General features: G+C 40.2%; 1 protein-coding gene across 2 annotated transcripts in view; it reads right to left on the bottom strand.

Annotated features, from left to right (window-relative positions):
* Positions 1-14,853, bottom strand: part of DHRSX (dehydrogenase/reductase X-linked) — a 163,910-nt gene that overhangs the window by 18,374 nt on the left and 130,683 nt on the right. For both annotated transcript variants that reach the window (XM_066313542.1, XM_066313543.1), the window contains one exon: positions 11,752-11,959. In XM_066313542.1, the coding sequence (XP_066169639.1) occupies positions 11,752-11,959 (208 nt within the window). The remainder of the gene's footprint in view (positions 1-11,751; positions 11,960-14,853) is intronic.

Genomic DNA, 14,853 nt, shown 5'->3' with positions numbered 1-14,853 from the left:
TAGTGTAATTTCTTCATAAGAAAAATATGACAGGTAGAAGTGGAAACACCAATTCACGTCAAGACGAGCTGACATCACAAAAGAGGAATGTAATAACTTTCCTTCCCTTAGAAAAAGTCCTGAACAAACTGTGTTCTGGACATTTTAGAAATGGAAATCTTTGCCTCTCTACTTCTCACTAGTCTGCTCTGGACACTCATTTGGATTCAACTCCTCAGCTAACTTCCAGCAGGACTGCAAGGCTGCCCAACATTAGTCATCTTGAAGGTACTTTAGATGCAAACCAGGCATTGGGAAGGCCTCAGACAACGGCCTTGAGCTGTCTATGGAAACAGCGGAAGCCGTGGTCTCTCATGCAGGGGTCACACTGTGGCCCATGGTCACCCAGCCTCCCTGCTGAGGGGTCTCTTGAGCATTGACCAAATTGTGAAAAGCCTGCTGCAACACAGGTCAGAGATCAACTGCATGGCTCTGTCAGTTAACTCTACAGCTCCATTTGCAATTTATCTTGGATACTTTATTTTTTTTTAAGAGCATGCACAGGTATTTTGACCAGGACAATAAAAGACCTCATTTTCACTGAAGGCTCTTCAGGCTGATCTATAGCTGTTATCTTCCCTTTTTCTCCTGTAACCAAAAGCAAGGACTAGCCTGTTGGACAGTACAACACAGCTCATCAGCAAACTGGAAGAACTACTGTCAAGAAAGGCAAGGAAGGGGGTAAGTGCAAGAAACTGCACATCTTCACCAAAGGTTTTCCTAAAGAGGGATTTGCTAGGTATTCAACAAGTTCAAAATCAAAATGGACATTCCTTGGAAAATCTTCACTTTTGTACTCTTATACTGGATTCCTTTTTTCTTTTCAGCATGGGAGCAAACCAAGTAAACCTGGGGCAAAAAAAAAAAAAATTCTAAATACAAAAATAATTCAGAAGCAAGAATCTGTCTTGGGACATCGCTGATCTAATTTTGCAGATAACCTATCAGCTGATCTCCTTCTCCAAAACCTATTTAAACTCCATCATAAAAACAATTCTGTTCTTATAGCTGCCACATTGTGGAAGCCATTCCCAGAGTATGACTCCAAAGATTAGAAGTAAGTTTCTTCATTTTTTTCTTATTTCTTTCTTAGTTTCTCAAAGTAAATACATTTCCAGTCACTTCACTTTAATTCTTTCTTGTCTTGAGTAAACTGTTTCCTTAAAAGCATTCATACTCCTATTTGATCAGAGAGTATTGCTAGATATCATGATATAAATTGACAATAAAAAGAAGGAAAAACAATTGCCCAAAATTTCTACAGAGTGAATACAAAACCAGCTCACAAAAGGTGTCCTTATGGCAAGAGTGACAGCATTGCTTCCAACCTTGAGCAGGATGGTACCTGCTCACATCTACAAAGCCTAATGACTCTAATACTGCAAATTCTTTCTTTCCAGCCAAGAGAGCGTGTGACAGATTGTACATCAAATGTACAAAAGCTGCATCCAAGCACTGGAGTTGTTTTATAATTCCCTTGGCTCCTCTGAATAAACCACTGTGTAGTGACCTGGAGATGACAAATCCAGGTACCTGAGCACAAACACATTTCATATTTTATCACTTTTTCAAAAAGCTGGAAATAATGACACCAACAATGACACCTGTCTTTAACCTAGAACTATAACAAGTGGGTCAAAACTTTCATGGGGGAAGTTGTACAGCCAAGATATTGAGTTATGGATATATTTTGCAGTGAAAATAGTACTTGAGGCTTGCGTTACAATGAGGAGAAAAAAACTCACAAAAGTGAAAACGGAGCATTAGGTGTACATAAAATAAAATTAACAGGGTAATTAAAAAAAAAAAACCCTATCAAAATTTCCTGCTTCCTGTCTTCCAGATCTTCTGGAATGGATTTCAAGCAACATCAGCTGAATGTAGTAATATAAACATTTGAAGTACTTACTACCTCTGGAGATTTGCAGGCCCTCTAAAGCGATTAGGGTTCAGTGTATCTGTGCCAGCCTTAATCCACTTCCAGAGATAACAGGCATATAAAATAGGACACATGTGCCACAAACCTAAACCAGGCAAGAAAAATAAAAGGCCAGCCCCAGATCAAGGAGAACCTCTAAGGAGCAGGATCAGACATGTCTTACACTCTTTACAAAACAACAGTGCTCCACACAGAGGATATGAAATCAAATCAGATAATCCCTGGTAGAAGAATATGCAGTAGGATTTGGATCTTTCATGTTCAGATCTTATTTACTTCTTTAGCAGGTTCAGCTAAACTTGTATAAAGCCAATGATGAAGTACCACAAACTTCATAATGATGGAAGTCACCATTTCATGTGCAAAGGAAAAGGGGGACCTAAGTTTTTGTTACTGGTTGTGATGCATGAGAGTTGTGACAACTGAACTCCTCTCTGAAAAATTACCAGACTACATTCACAGCTTGGGCAGTCATAAAAAAAGCCTTTGTAATAGGATAATGTACAAAAACCCCAAATATACTCCCCTACAGTGTCTGCCCTACATAATTTTTAGAATCAAAAAAGTTTGGGTTGGAAGGGATATTAAAGATCACTTAGTTCAAAACAACTTCCATGGGCTGGGATACCTTCCACTATCTCAGGTTGCTCAGGGTGCCATTCAGCCTGGCCTTGAACACTTCCAGGGATGAGGCATCCACAACTTCTCTGGGCAACCTGTTCCAGCACATCACCACCCTCACAGTAAAGAATTTTTTTTCAAGTATCTAATCTAAATGTACTCTTTCATTTGAGTTTGAAGCCATTGCCCCTTGTCCTGTCACTACATGTCCTTCTAAAAAAAGTCTCTGTCTTTCTTGTAGAGCTTGCTTCAGATACTGGAAGGCCACAGTTAGGTCACCACAAAGTTTTCTCTTTTCCAGGCTGAAATATCCTAGTTCTCTTTGCCTTTCCTTGTAGGAGACATGCTCCATCCATTTAATCTTCTTAGTGTCCCTCCTCTGAACCCACTCCAACAACTCAATGCACTTCCTATGCTGGGAAACCCAGAGCTGGATGCAGCACTTCAGGTGGGAGGCACCCAAATATACTCTCAGTCTGTATAAGTTTATTTCAACACTCTGAGCTCCAAAAACAACAAGACAGCTTTTCTCTTTCTACATTTTTAATCATCCTAGGATAGTAGATGACAAGTGACAGACTGTGGAAGACTGAATTTTGCATCTTAAGCTTGGCAGGCAATAATACTGAATAAGAGATTCAGTATATTACTGAATAAAGCATTACTGCTGTACTGCTGCTGGCTGCAGGGATGTGACACGGCTGGGCTGGGGCTCACAGTGCCTCTCACACCAAAGCCCTGGGAAAACAGCCTGCCAGACACATATATACTTAAGTGGGTAAAATATTGATAAGTCAGTTAAGTTTGTAAGTTGGTGGTGGCTAGATCCAAGACTTGATAAGCAATTAAGAGACATGGGGAGCAATTCAGTTTTTCAGATCATGCCTGAGCCTAAGACCAGCAGCAGCACCTCCTTCCTATTCCACTGATGGAAAAATAGGTCAAGATGTTGGGGCCAAATAAATACCACTATAAATCCCATCTCTGATAAGCTGTCCAAGTTCATTCTTGTTTTATTGCACATTGCTCTGATTTCATCCAAATCCTCTTCTGCATATGTTCTGTATTTCCTGCAGAGCGCCTGGTCTGTGGCAACATAACCCCTGTGGTTACTTCCCCTTTCCCCAGCACTGAGATGGCACAACACAGATGTAGTCATTTGCCTTGAAGAAACTCACAGACACGATTTAAACTGAATGTTTAAATATGCAATAATGTACACAAACCACTAGCTCTTCAGATACTGTATTAATGATATGTTTGTGCCACATCTAGGATCAGGTTCCTTCTAGAAAAAATGGGGGCTAGAGGCACTAAACCAAAGTCCCTTCTTGTGTTTACCTATTAAAATCTACCAAATCTCAAGTATTTAGCTCAGAACCTAAGGAGACGAAAAAGAACCAAGTGAGCTACATCTCACAGTATATCAGTAGTCTTTCTAAAATGCATCACAGAAGTTGGAGGCTTGCAACCATAATCACCATTGTCATTACTAAAGCCAGAGCTACTTATGACTTCTGAATTGAAAGTTTTCATAGCTCACAAATTAGGTGGCAAATGATCCTGTTATATTAAAAAAAATATGTTTACTGTTTCCAGTTCATCCTCAAATAGTAGACAGTGCTTGCTTCCCATGGTTCTCTCTCGCTACAAACATTAGGCTATTATAAATACACACAGTGAGTACACATAACTACCCATGTAAATGCATGACAATATCTACCTGATAAACTGTGGAGGCACACCATGAATTGTAAACACTATGAGAAATACATTTCATAAGTAACTGGGATTTCCTCACCCAGGGCTGCTGCAGTGAAGGCACACAATAGATTACAAACATATGAGAAATACATTTCATAAGCAACTGGGATTTCCTCATCTGTAGCTGCCCACGAGCACATTTCCCACTTATCCGGGAAATGGTCTAACACTTGAGAGCTGCCATTTGCAAAACCAGCTTGAAAGCAGATTACTTGTGCCCCAGATCTAAGAACAAACCTTTACAGTTCCTATTCTCTCCTGTGCACATCCAAAATCCTACCATCTTCAGATAATTTTTTAAAAAAACCTAGGAAATTAACATTGTGTACCTTTGGAAAGGATTCACCTGAACCAACTTTATACCTTTATACAGCACAGACATCTTCAGCTGAGCTAGTCACCAGAGTACCTCTTTGTCATTCACAGGGATAAACTGTCACTTAAAGGACTTAATTCTGCTGTCCAACTGTAGATATTTATATCAGGATAAGACAGGTCCTGTTAGTAGCAGTTGACCATGAGGAAATCAAATCTCTGATGCTGGCATTCATATTGTAGACATTTATGAACCAGGAGACCTGTCAGAGGTGACTTTCAGGCATAGATACCTTAGACCTCTAGAAAAGGGGATGTCTTCAGTTTCTTGGTAGAACATTACATTTTATGTCAACTTTTGAAAATCCAAGAAAACTATCAAAAATTGTGTCTGTATTGTTCAAGGAAGAATTTCCGTACTTCACACTGAAAGATTTTTCAGTCTCCTTCAATTACTGGTAATGTACAGACTATCATATTCATAAAGGGGGAAAGGAGGGCCTGTAGATCTCCAAAATTCCCTAAAATTATTTTTCTCTGTAGTGAGTAAGGTCTTGAGTTGATGAGGTTCTGCAATACAAATTTTATCAGCATTTTTTTGTTAGGGACACATAACTCACAAAGCAGTGAGGAATCTAAATAGACCATATATACATATATACATATATATATATATATATATAATATATCTGAATATGCACTCTACCACCTACTCCTCTGCATCTTTTGATTTTAATTCCAAACTGCTGCTCACCCATAAGCTCATTTGGAGGATTTTCCAGGGGAAGCCAGTGGTCTTTCTCCTTACAACTCATTCACATGGAAGACAGAAACTGTCTGCAATTCCTCTTCCTACCCTTACAGAATGGGCCATTTCATTGGGGCTGGGGTTGTCTCCTCTCTCTTTTGTTCTTTCTCTAAGAGATAAGCCAGTGAGAAAGATTCGTGTCTGCTCTGTATCCTGCTGCCAGTGGGTTCGACTTTCCAAGTAGTCTTATACTACTTGACCAGAAGAAAACAGAATTTTAAGCACATGGTGATTGACTTAGTACTTCTCTGATGCACAAGGAAGAATTACAGTAGTGTGATGCTATAATGTGTAATTTAAAAGATTGTGCTATGGACTAGTGGAAATTTCAAGACTCTCTAATTCCTCAATCTTTCAGCCTCTTTTTGAGACCTTTACATTAGAGGCATCGAGGAGACCTTCTTTTAAACTGAACCAATCCAGAGTCCCCAATGTGTGTTTGATCCACAGCAAAATTATCTTCCTTTTTTGTGTTTTCTCTATTTTCAACAAGTCTGACTGGGAATAGATTACTACACAAAGGTATTAATCAAATACTTAGGAAAGTACTGCAAGGAATAGATTGATTGATGGAAAATGTCTTTCCTAACTAACTCTGTGGTTTCTGAATATGAAACCAGTTATAGATTACAGGATGATAGGTGCTGATGTGCTAACCCTGGTTAGGCTCATATATTCTCACAATTTCTTAACTGTTTATTTACTCTCACCCTGGTTCAGCAATGGAGGGACTATATTTCTCACTCTTTTTGATACAAATTTAAATGCTTTCACAAAAAATTAAATAACCTTCCTGGGCTGTCAGGTTAAATCAGCAATCCTCTACCACACCAGAGTTAAGGATAAACCCTTTCTAACATAGTAAGACACACAGCTTCTGACATTTCAGTTGCTTACCAGTCCAAAACAATTTCATACAGGGCAAACATGGGTTTTCACATAGTGCACAGTGTAGCTTTAACCTGTTTTTCTTTAGACCATTTCCTGGGCTAAAAAGGGTGAATCCTGCAGGCAATATTAGACATGGAGACAGTTTTCCTGTCATGTGAACAATTTTGAAAGATGTAAGACAATCTTCCCACTTCACACTGTCAGAAAGAAAAAACTAAAAAACAAAGGGATGCTTCTTTTCTTTTAATTAAACAACTAAAACTGCAGGACAGGACATGAGATGTATCTCTGTGCACACTACATCATTTTCTGCTTGCTCCATGGCTGTGTTTCAGCCTGTTCCAACTGGCACCCTTCAAGAGGAAGCTTGGGTGTGGTTTGGGGATAAATCACACCAGCAGCTGCTCCAAATAAGTTATAAACAAGAACTTCAACATCCTTGACTCCCTGTGATGCACTGTGACATAATCCCACCCATTTTGTAAGGCAACCTTACACTCCTTTGCGTGCCATACGCTAAGGCAAGCAACACAAATCCTTCATTTTGCCGCCATCAAAACACCCTGCCACAACTCTCAACATGTCTCTTCAAATAAATATTTTAACCACCTAGACCTTAAAATACATGCAGAAAAAATAGTGATATCTTGGGATGCAGAGGAGTCACAGGTTCAGCGGAGACCAGGGTCCAATGCTATTTATGTGTGCACTGAGGGCCAGACTACCTTGGAGGGGTGTGATCTGACTGAACAGACACACAGGGCTCTGTGCTCAGAAGGCTCTGTGCTCAGCAGTTACAGTATATAAAGCAACCAAGCTCCATCCACATACCCCATAACATGCAGGTCCTGGGTACTTTAAGCAAGTTGAGGGGCTCACATGCAACAGAAAACCCTAGATCATCAGGATCTTGGAGCTTAATAGTAGATTATTCACTAGCCTTCTCAGGCCAGTCCCTCCATCTTTCCCCCTGGAATCATTCTGTGGCTGTACAAATAATAAAACATTTAACAGATGGAAAAAAGATACCTATGGCTCTGAAAGCTTAAATCCCTGCACCAATGTGTACAAAAAATGGTATCTGCTGAAAGACCAGTGTTCCTGGATTCAAGTAGACGGTTTTCTTCTCTGTATTTTTGACCAGAAAAACTTTTTTGTAAAAATTAACGGAAAATTATACATTTCTGCAAGTTTTCATTTTGTGAGAAAAGCCCAGATTAGCTTTATGTGAGGACCACACACTCTCATGCACAGAAGATGTTGGTGCTGATGAATTGCTGCTTTCAGCTGTGGGATTTAATTACTCTCATTCTCTACAGCTGGTGTTATTGTGTGGTGATGTGTTTGTCTTCTGACACCTGGGGGTTAGGATGAAATAAATTTACTATATTCACAATGCCAAAGGGACAGTTTGAATAAGAAATGCTGCAATGAGACCTGCATGACTATGTCCTCTGGCATGAATGATGAATCCAGGTCCTTTAGATCTTGTTTTCTAGAAGTGCTTACAGACTGGAAGCGTTTTTTTTTAAATGTTATAGGAAAATTACGCTAATGCTAAGCCTATTTTGACAAGTTGAAGGAAACGAATTGGTTTATATTGGCTGATGTCTATCTAGCCTGTGCTCCTGAAGCCTTTCCCTTCATCTTTCCATGCTGGCAGGGTCACTAATCCTATTCATTTTCAGTTTGTCAGTCAATAATCACTTAGGTGGCACTATGTCTTCAGAAATGACAGCTGAGACAGGATCTGATGCAAAGCCTTCCTTCCACAATGCCTTCCTAAATACCAATCTGAGCCAGCTTAAAAGACCAAATACTCTCTATCTGGTAATGACATGTTCACCAAGCTTGTCATAAACAAGGTTTTGGGGAACTCTACAGCACTGCTATCTGTCAGATGTCTCTACTTTGATGCCGTAATGAAGTCATATGAAGCAGAACAGTTATTGGACTTCATGACAGGAAGTCCCTGTTATCAGACATTAATGAGAGTCAACTTTTTGTTTTGCTTTAAGGCATTTTAATTGCATCAAAAGTAGAGACCATCTGGCTTAAGAATGAATACTCAGTATCTGCTGCAGATACAGAAATACTTGAGAGGGAAATGGTACTTCCTGGTTTTCAGCTTGCTTGGTACCCAGCACTAAAGCTGGTGTGTTGCACACTTAGCTAAATTGCAATTTGATGCTCAATGAATGACTTTTTAGGTTATCATTATCTCATTAATTAGTTAGTGTTTACTACTTTGGACTTAATCTCTTCAAAAAGAAGATGAATTTATGTTAAAAATTACTAAGAGATAACATACTTCACTGCATTCTGCAGAGGACTGTGTCAGATCATCAGGCTTTATTTACAGAGAAGTCCTAAGGACAGAAATATTTTTTTGAGGAATAAACATAATTTCTCTCTTTTGTGTCCATGTTTACGAAAAATACAGAGAAAATATTTGCAAAGTGCAAATTTAGAGTACGACAGCAGACAGTAACTTTTCTGAGAAATAATCCAGTTGAGAAAGAATGAAATCATCACTTCTAAAGGGCAGGCATCAATTTCAGAAATTTTATGACTGTCACCAGAACATTTAGTTTGGTCTATCTTATTTCTACAGGAATGTCTCTCATTGCAACTTGCAGGGGGAAAAACACCAAACTGATTTGGCCAAGACTTTCCTCAGCCATGTATAAAATCTAGAAGGCAATGTTTTACAATTTTAAGAAATTCAAGCTGTTAATGCTTTGAGTAAATGATGTATACGTATCATAGCCTATTTACAAGACTGTAGGTCTATTTTTTTACGTACCTAAATATCTTGAGGCAGCTCCAAGGCAGACAGCCTCGTCTGCCACACTGAGCTGCCTCAAACACAAGCAGCCGAGCAAAGGTGGGGACCAGGCTACAATCCCTAAGAGGTATTTGATTTGAACAGAACTGGAACCAGTGCTGGCAGAAATGCATTGAAAAGTAGTGGGGGCTCTGCCCTTTTTATTTTGGAATTAAGTCAAACGAGATGTTGACTTCTCTCCTGAGGGAATGCGATGTGATGCATTTCCTCACTGAAGCTCTCTGGGCTGTGCTGGCTCCCAAGAGTGCCATGGGGCAGTGAGTGAAGCAATTGCCAGCACATGTTTAGAACCCACTCTGGAATACCTCAGGGTAACAATAGTTAGTTAAGCCAGTATGATTAGAGAGCTGTCACCTCATTTTCACTGCATTACTGCCATAATCCTAGAAGGAAAATTCGTGTAAGTGCTCGGGAACAAAATTCCAGGGGAGAAAAAATCCATACTAGCAACTATCAGCTAATATTACCAGACAACTGAATACTCCTGTACTTGCTTTCTTACTTTTCTTGGGGGAAATTTATCCTAACACACAAGACCAACACAAGACTCACACAGGCTTGGATGCTGAATACTGCAGCCCTTAGCAGAGCACTGTTAAAATTACCAGACAGGCTTTCAATGTGAGCTTCCTGTGGAGCTAAACATCTCCTGATGATGCCAAACAGGGAAAGCCTCTGGGACAAAGTGCTCCTGAACACATAGATATATCCTAAGCAATAAGGAGTGTAGAAGTTGGAGCTGTAACTCAGAGGTCTAAGGGAGAATGGGAAGGGAGAAAGTAAGAATTGCCCTCTCCTCTGGCTGTTGAAAAATGCATTGAGTGTTAGACAAAAATGTGAAGATCTCAATCTCAATAACTGAAGCATTCAGATATCCAAACCTGAGGTTATTCTGACTCAGAAATAAATCGATACATTTGCTTTTCAGGCAGTTCAGACATTGCTCTTCCACACAGATCAGTATGTCTGTCTGTCACCTATTTCAAGGCAGAATTTCTTTTGAGCAGTATGTCATCTAAAGAAGAAGGAAGTGATCAGGAATTATCAGCGGCAAGACTGTTAGGGTTGTAAGTATGGGAATCTCTCTTGTGAGAAATCATTTTCAATGTTCAACGACATCCAATTCAGTGTCTAAACATTACCAGTATAATACAAAAAATGTCTCCTGGGCACATCAATAAAACTGGATGGGATTGACTGCTGTAAACAACAAGAGACTTGAAACTCACTCTCTGATGCAAGAATTTGGTCAGAATTTTGTCTTTTCAGAGGAAATTCTAAGCACAACCTCAAAATCTACATGAAACTTTTATATTAGCAAGGTGAAGTAAGTGCAATGAAAAAACACCGCCACCCGAGACTGATATTTAAAATGGCAATCACAAGAGGCAAAACAAGTTTAATGTAGATGGTTTGGCAAAGCTGTAGTTTGCTTATTTAAGAATGCATTACTGATTATGAGCATTCTTATTACAATTTTATTGCAATATTCAAGGTGCACTCAGAAGATACTATTTTTTTAAATATGGGTTTATTTGTTTGCATCTTATTTTACAGTCACTCTTCCAGCCTCCAGTTCATTTCTAAAATGAAAGCAACTGATATTTCCATATCAAAGTTGAAAATTAATTTGCTTTGTGGAACATACTCCTTGATGTAAAATACTTCATTTTAATTAGGACATTTAATTTTCCCTAATGGAATCAGGTTCCATTTACTTAATCCAAAACTACTTTCTGAAAGAGCTATAAGCAGTATACTTTCTCAGCACAAGCCCTTCAAAGGCCTGTGTGCATGAGGAGATTGCACCTACACAGCTAAACTGATTTCAGCTTAATCTACTTACACCCCTACAAAACATTACCCAGAACTGAGTTTGCCCCATTTCTGGATCAGTTTTATTAAACAACCTTTTTTTTTTTCCTACTGCAGACCAGGACTGGATAATAAAAAATCAAATACCATAACAAGTACGTGTTAGAATGGAAAAGCAAATTAAAAATTGTCCCACCTCCATGAGCACGTGTGTCTGGACCCCACATCCTGGAGCACAGCCACCTCCCACTGCCACTTTTGTACATTGTTTTCTTCTTCCATTTGCCCTCCTCTCTGTAACATGTTGTGTACATGCAGACCATGTCAGATCATGTCTGCTCCTCTTTTAGAGAACGTACAAGTAATTTCTGAGGAACACTTTGCATATTCTGGCTCCTTGTTAGGATGATGTCCTGCCCCCACGCATGCACAGAAGCTCGTGGATAGATCAGGGCAGAGATAACCAGTGCATAAGCACAGACTGTGAAAGGCATCCCCTTTCCCTACTGTGACAGCTTCCTCCCTCCATTTAAAACAAATGTTCGTTTGCTGGAAAGCCTGTCTTTATTGATTTTGTACATTTCATCAGCACAGAGAAATGCAATAAATACCATACACTATTATAAACTCTGAAACACCTTCAGCTGCAGGCCAACTGCAGCTTTCACAATGCAAGGGCACAGAAACAAAATAATTTTAAAAACAGAATACCTTGAAAAATAGCCAGGCTGTCATCCATTTGACCACTTTCACAACCCAAAAGACATGCTGGTAGAGGTCAGTATTCACTACTCCAGGGTCTACTACATTGGCAGTCACATGGCTTCCATTTGCAGTCAGAAGATGCTGTAGTCGATAAGTAAATAACACAAGGGCAAGTTTGCTTTGGGCATAGGCTCCATGGGGTGAATACGAACATCTGTACACAGGAGAGAAAAAGAGAGGGAGATGCATGTAAAAATAACCAGAAGGAGAACAGAATTGCACAAACATCAAATGTACCACATTATGCAATATCCAGATATACACTGAGTCGTCAGAAGAATCAGCTTATCACTGGCAGGCGTGTTGTTTACTCAAGTTTTGGTGATTATTCCATCAGACACCAAGTCTTATTTATGACAGGGAAAAATATTAAAATAAAATTGCACAATACCTGCCAGAATCTCTCTGTCAAACTCTTTAAACTAGAAATGTTGAGGCATCAGTCTCTGGGCTATCATCATCTAGAGGCCCTCAAACTTCTTTCCCCTCTTTTGCTCTGCTCTTTCTAAACATACACAGCCTATTCCCACCAATTAAACACATTACTGATCATACTACTTCTCATTGATATTATTATTTTTGCTGAATCAGTACCTATTAGTTGAAGGCTCCTGTGCTGGGAAGAGTACAGATGAGTAAGGTTTTCATTGCAGCTGCCCTGGTCACACACTGGATTGTGCACAGCTAAGAGATTGATGAAAATACGGGGCAATGAGAGCAGCTGCAAGTGTAACTACAGTTTACACAGTTTATAGGCCCTATACAGCCTTTAAAGCACAGATGGCTGGCAGGGTCTGTGCCAAAGAGGTATGACAAAAGCACACAAATTCCAGGAGTTACAGCAAAACATTACTTGTTGAGACTCCTGTTCATGTCTGTCATCTGGAGACATCCAGATGTGCCTTTCTTTCAAGTCAAGCTTTTTAGGAACTGCTGAGTTGGGTTTCATTGCATGCAGGCAGAGATCCTTTTCTTCTTTATTTATTTATTTTATTTTTTTTTAATAAGCAAGCTAGTTTCAGGCAAATTAGAAGGTATGTCACTTAAAATGTTCTTCCTGACTGGGGCCTCAGTATCTCTCCCACAAATTCCTATGCCATAACAATTCACTCCTGTAATTACTCCAGCCTCTCATCTAAACTTTTTTGTGCCTAGCAGAACCAAAGGTAAATGGTGGCATTACAGATAGCTCATAGGCAAAGCAGGCAGGAGCCCAAAGCAACAGGCTCCTGGGAACAGAGAAACTGCTCCAGTCCCCACCCATTTTGCCTCTGCTAAAGCCTGGGGAAATGATGCTGCATGCTGCAGCTGCTGCCCATGTGGCCTCAGGGGTCAGGGTCCATGCAGCAGCAGAACCTTAACTTGTTGGTGAAAGGTGATAGAGAGGCACCCACCGAGGAATAGAACTCTCTTTCCTAGTTCCTTCCTTTCCCCTAGATATTGTCCTATCTCTGTGGTGGCTGCAGCTACAGCTCCATCCTCTACACCTTCACCCTAAGTCAAGAAATGCCCAGACTAGGGAGGCTCTTATTCTGCTGGAAAGCCTGCCTATGATTTCTGAGGCTGTTAGTACATGCAAGATTTTTATTCTGAACGAATAGCAAACATGTGAGTTCATTCACTTCTTTTGTGAAGTTCATTCTTGCTGAAGATCTTATTTACAATATCCTGTGCGCTTCATCACAGAAACCCCTGGATGCTAAGAATCAGGCAGACTTTCTACAGAGGTATAAGGCTACTGAAGCAATCTAACTGTCCATGTTATCTGAAAGGACTCAAAGCCTTGGCAACACCACAGCAAATAATACAGCTTAGCCACAGGAAATAAAAGACAAAAACACTGAATCTCCAGTGCATCTCTTTTCTTTTTTATTTTCCCGTCTCTTTTCTTGTACAAGCAAATCACAAGCAGTCTACAAAAGTGTGATATAAGTTTAGAACCAAAAAAGGACAGCTGATCATAGGTGGCCCTTGCACCAAACAACGACCTCAGCTGTACCGTACTGGATAACATACCTTGATTATCATGAAGAGATCACCTGCACCTTTGGGCCAAATGGGCTATTTAAAGAGTAAAGAACAATCACCGCATGAATATAAAAGTCACTTGGCATTAGTCAGGAAATTGCAGTTGCATTTTAAATTCAGTAACGTCCATGCTCTGATCTGAGACGCTCCAAATGTCACCTTATGCTTCATGCATATTCCAATCCCTTTAACTTGAAGGACCAGATCCTCAGCTGCTACCAGCTTCTCCTGTGCACAGCCGTGCGGGGCAGAGCTCACACTACCCATGGGAAGCAGCATTCATCCCAAGCCGCCTCCGGCAGCCAGCTGGCAGCTCACCCTGGCACTCCTCCATCAGCGCCACCATTCCCCCATGGAACACAAGCTGGGGCACGGGGCAAGCCTCCCGAGATGAACTAGAGTGATCTTGTCTGGCAAGTGGCTCGCCGGGAAGCAGAGCTGGGGACTACTCTGACTTGTTCTGCCTGGGACTGGTCTGGTCTTCAGGAATTTCAGATGCCAGGCAGGAGGATACTGAATGCTCCCTATGACTCCCCATTCCCACATTTTGTGTGGGTACTGTTTTGACTTACCTTGTGGCAACAAAGCATGAACTACAAGGGCCAGATCCTCCAAAGCCTGGTATTTTGCATTTCTCTGGTATGTCAGAGAAATATGAATGCTAAGAATATATAAAAACTACCCAATCAATGAGGAAGCCTTTTATATCACAGTGCAGATATGCAAATGATCTGCAAGGCAGCCAGGAATCAGACTTCAATAACATAATATAGATATGAAGAATATAAAATTGGTGTACAGAGCAAAAACTTTTGGCAGAGCCCCTGCAATTATTACCTTCTGCCTTCCCAATTTCTGTGTGTGTGTTTTTTGCTTTCCAGGAATCTGACATGGATGGACTACATAAGACAGAGGAGTAACATGACACAGAACCCATGAGGATTTCTATTGAACTGTTTTGTTTGTCTGACCCCATTTTATTAGAATCATGTTGTTTAAATGCAACATTGAAAAAACAAA

Source organism: Sylvia atricapilla, chromosome 2, assembly GCF_009819655.1.
Source record: "Sylvia atricapilla isolate bSylAtr1 chromosome 2, bSylAtr1.pri, whole genome shotgun sequence".
Classification (NCBI taxonomy): Eukaryota; Metazoa; Chordata; class Aves; order Passeriformes; family Sylviidae; genus Sylvia; species Sylvia atricapilla.
Note: the sequence above shows the minus strand (reverse complement) of the source record. Positions and strands in the feature narration are given on the sequence as shown.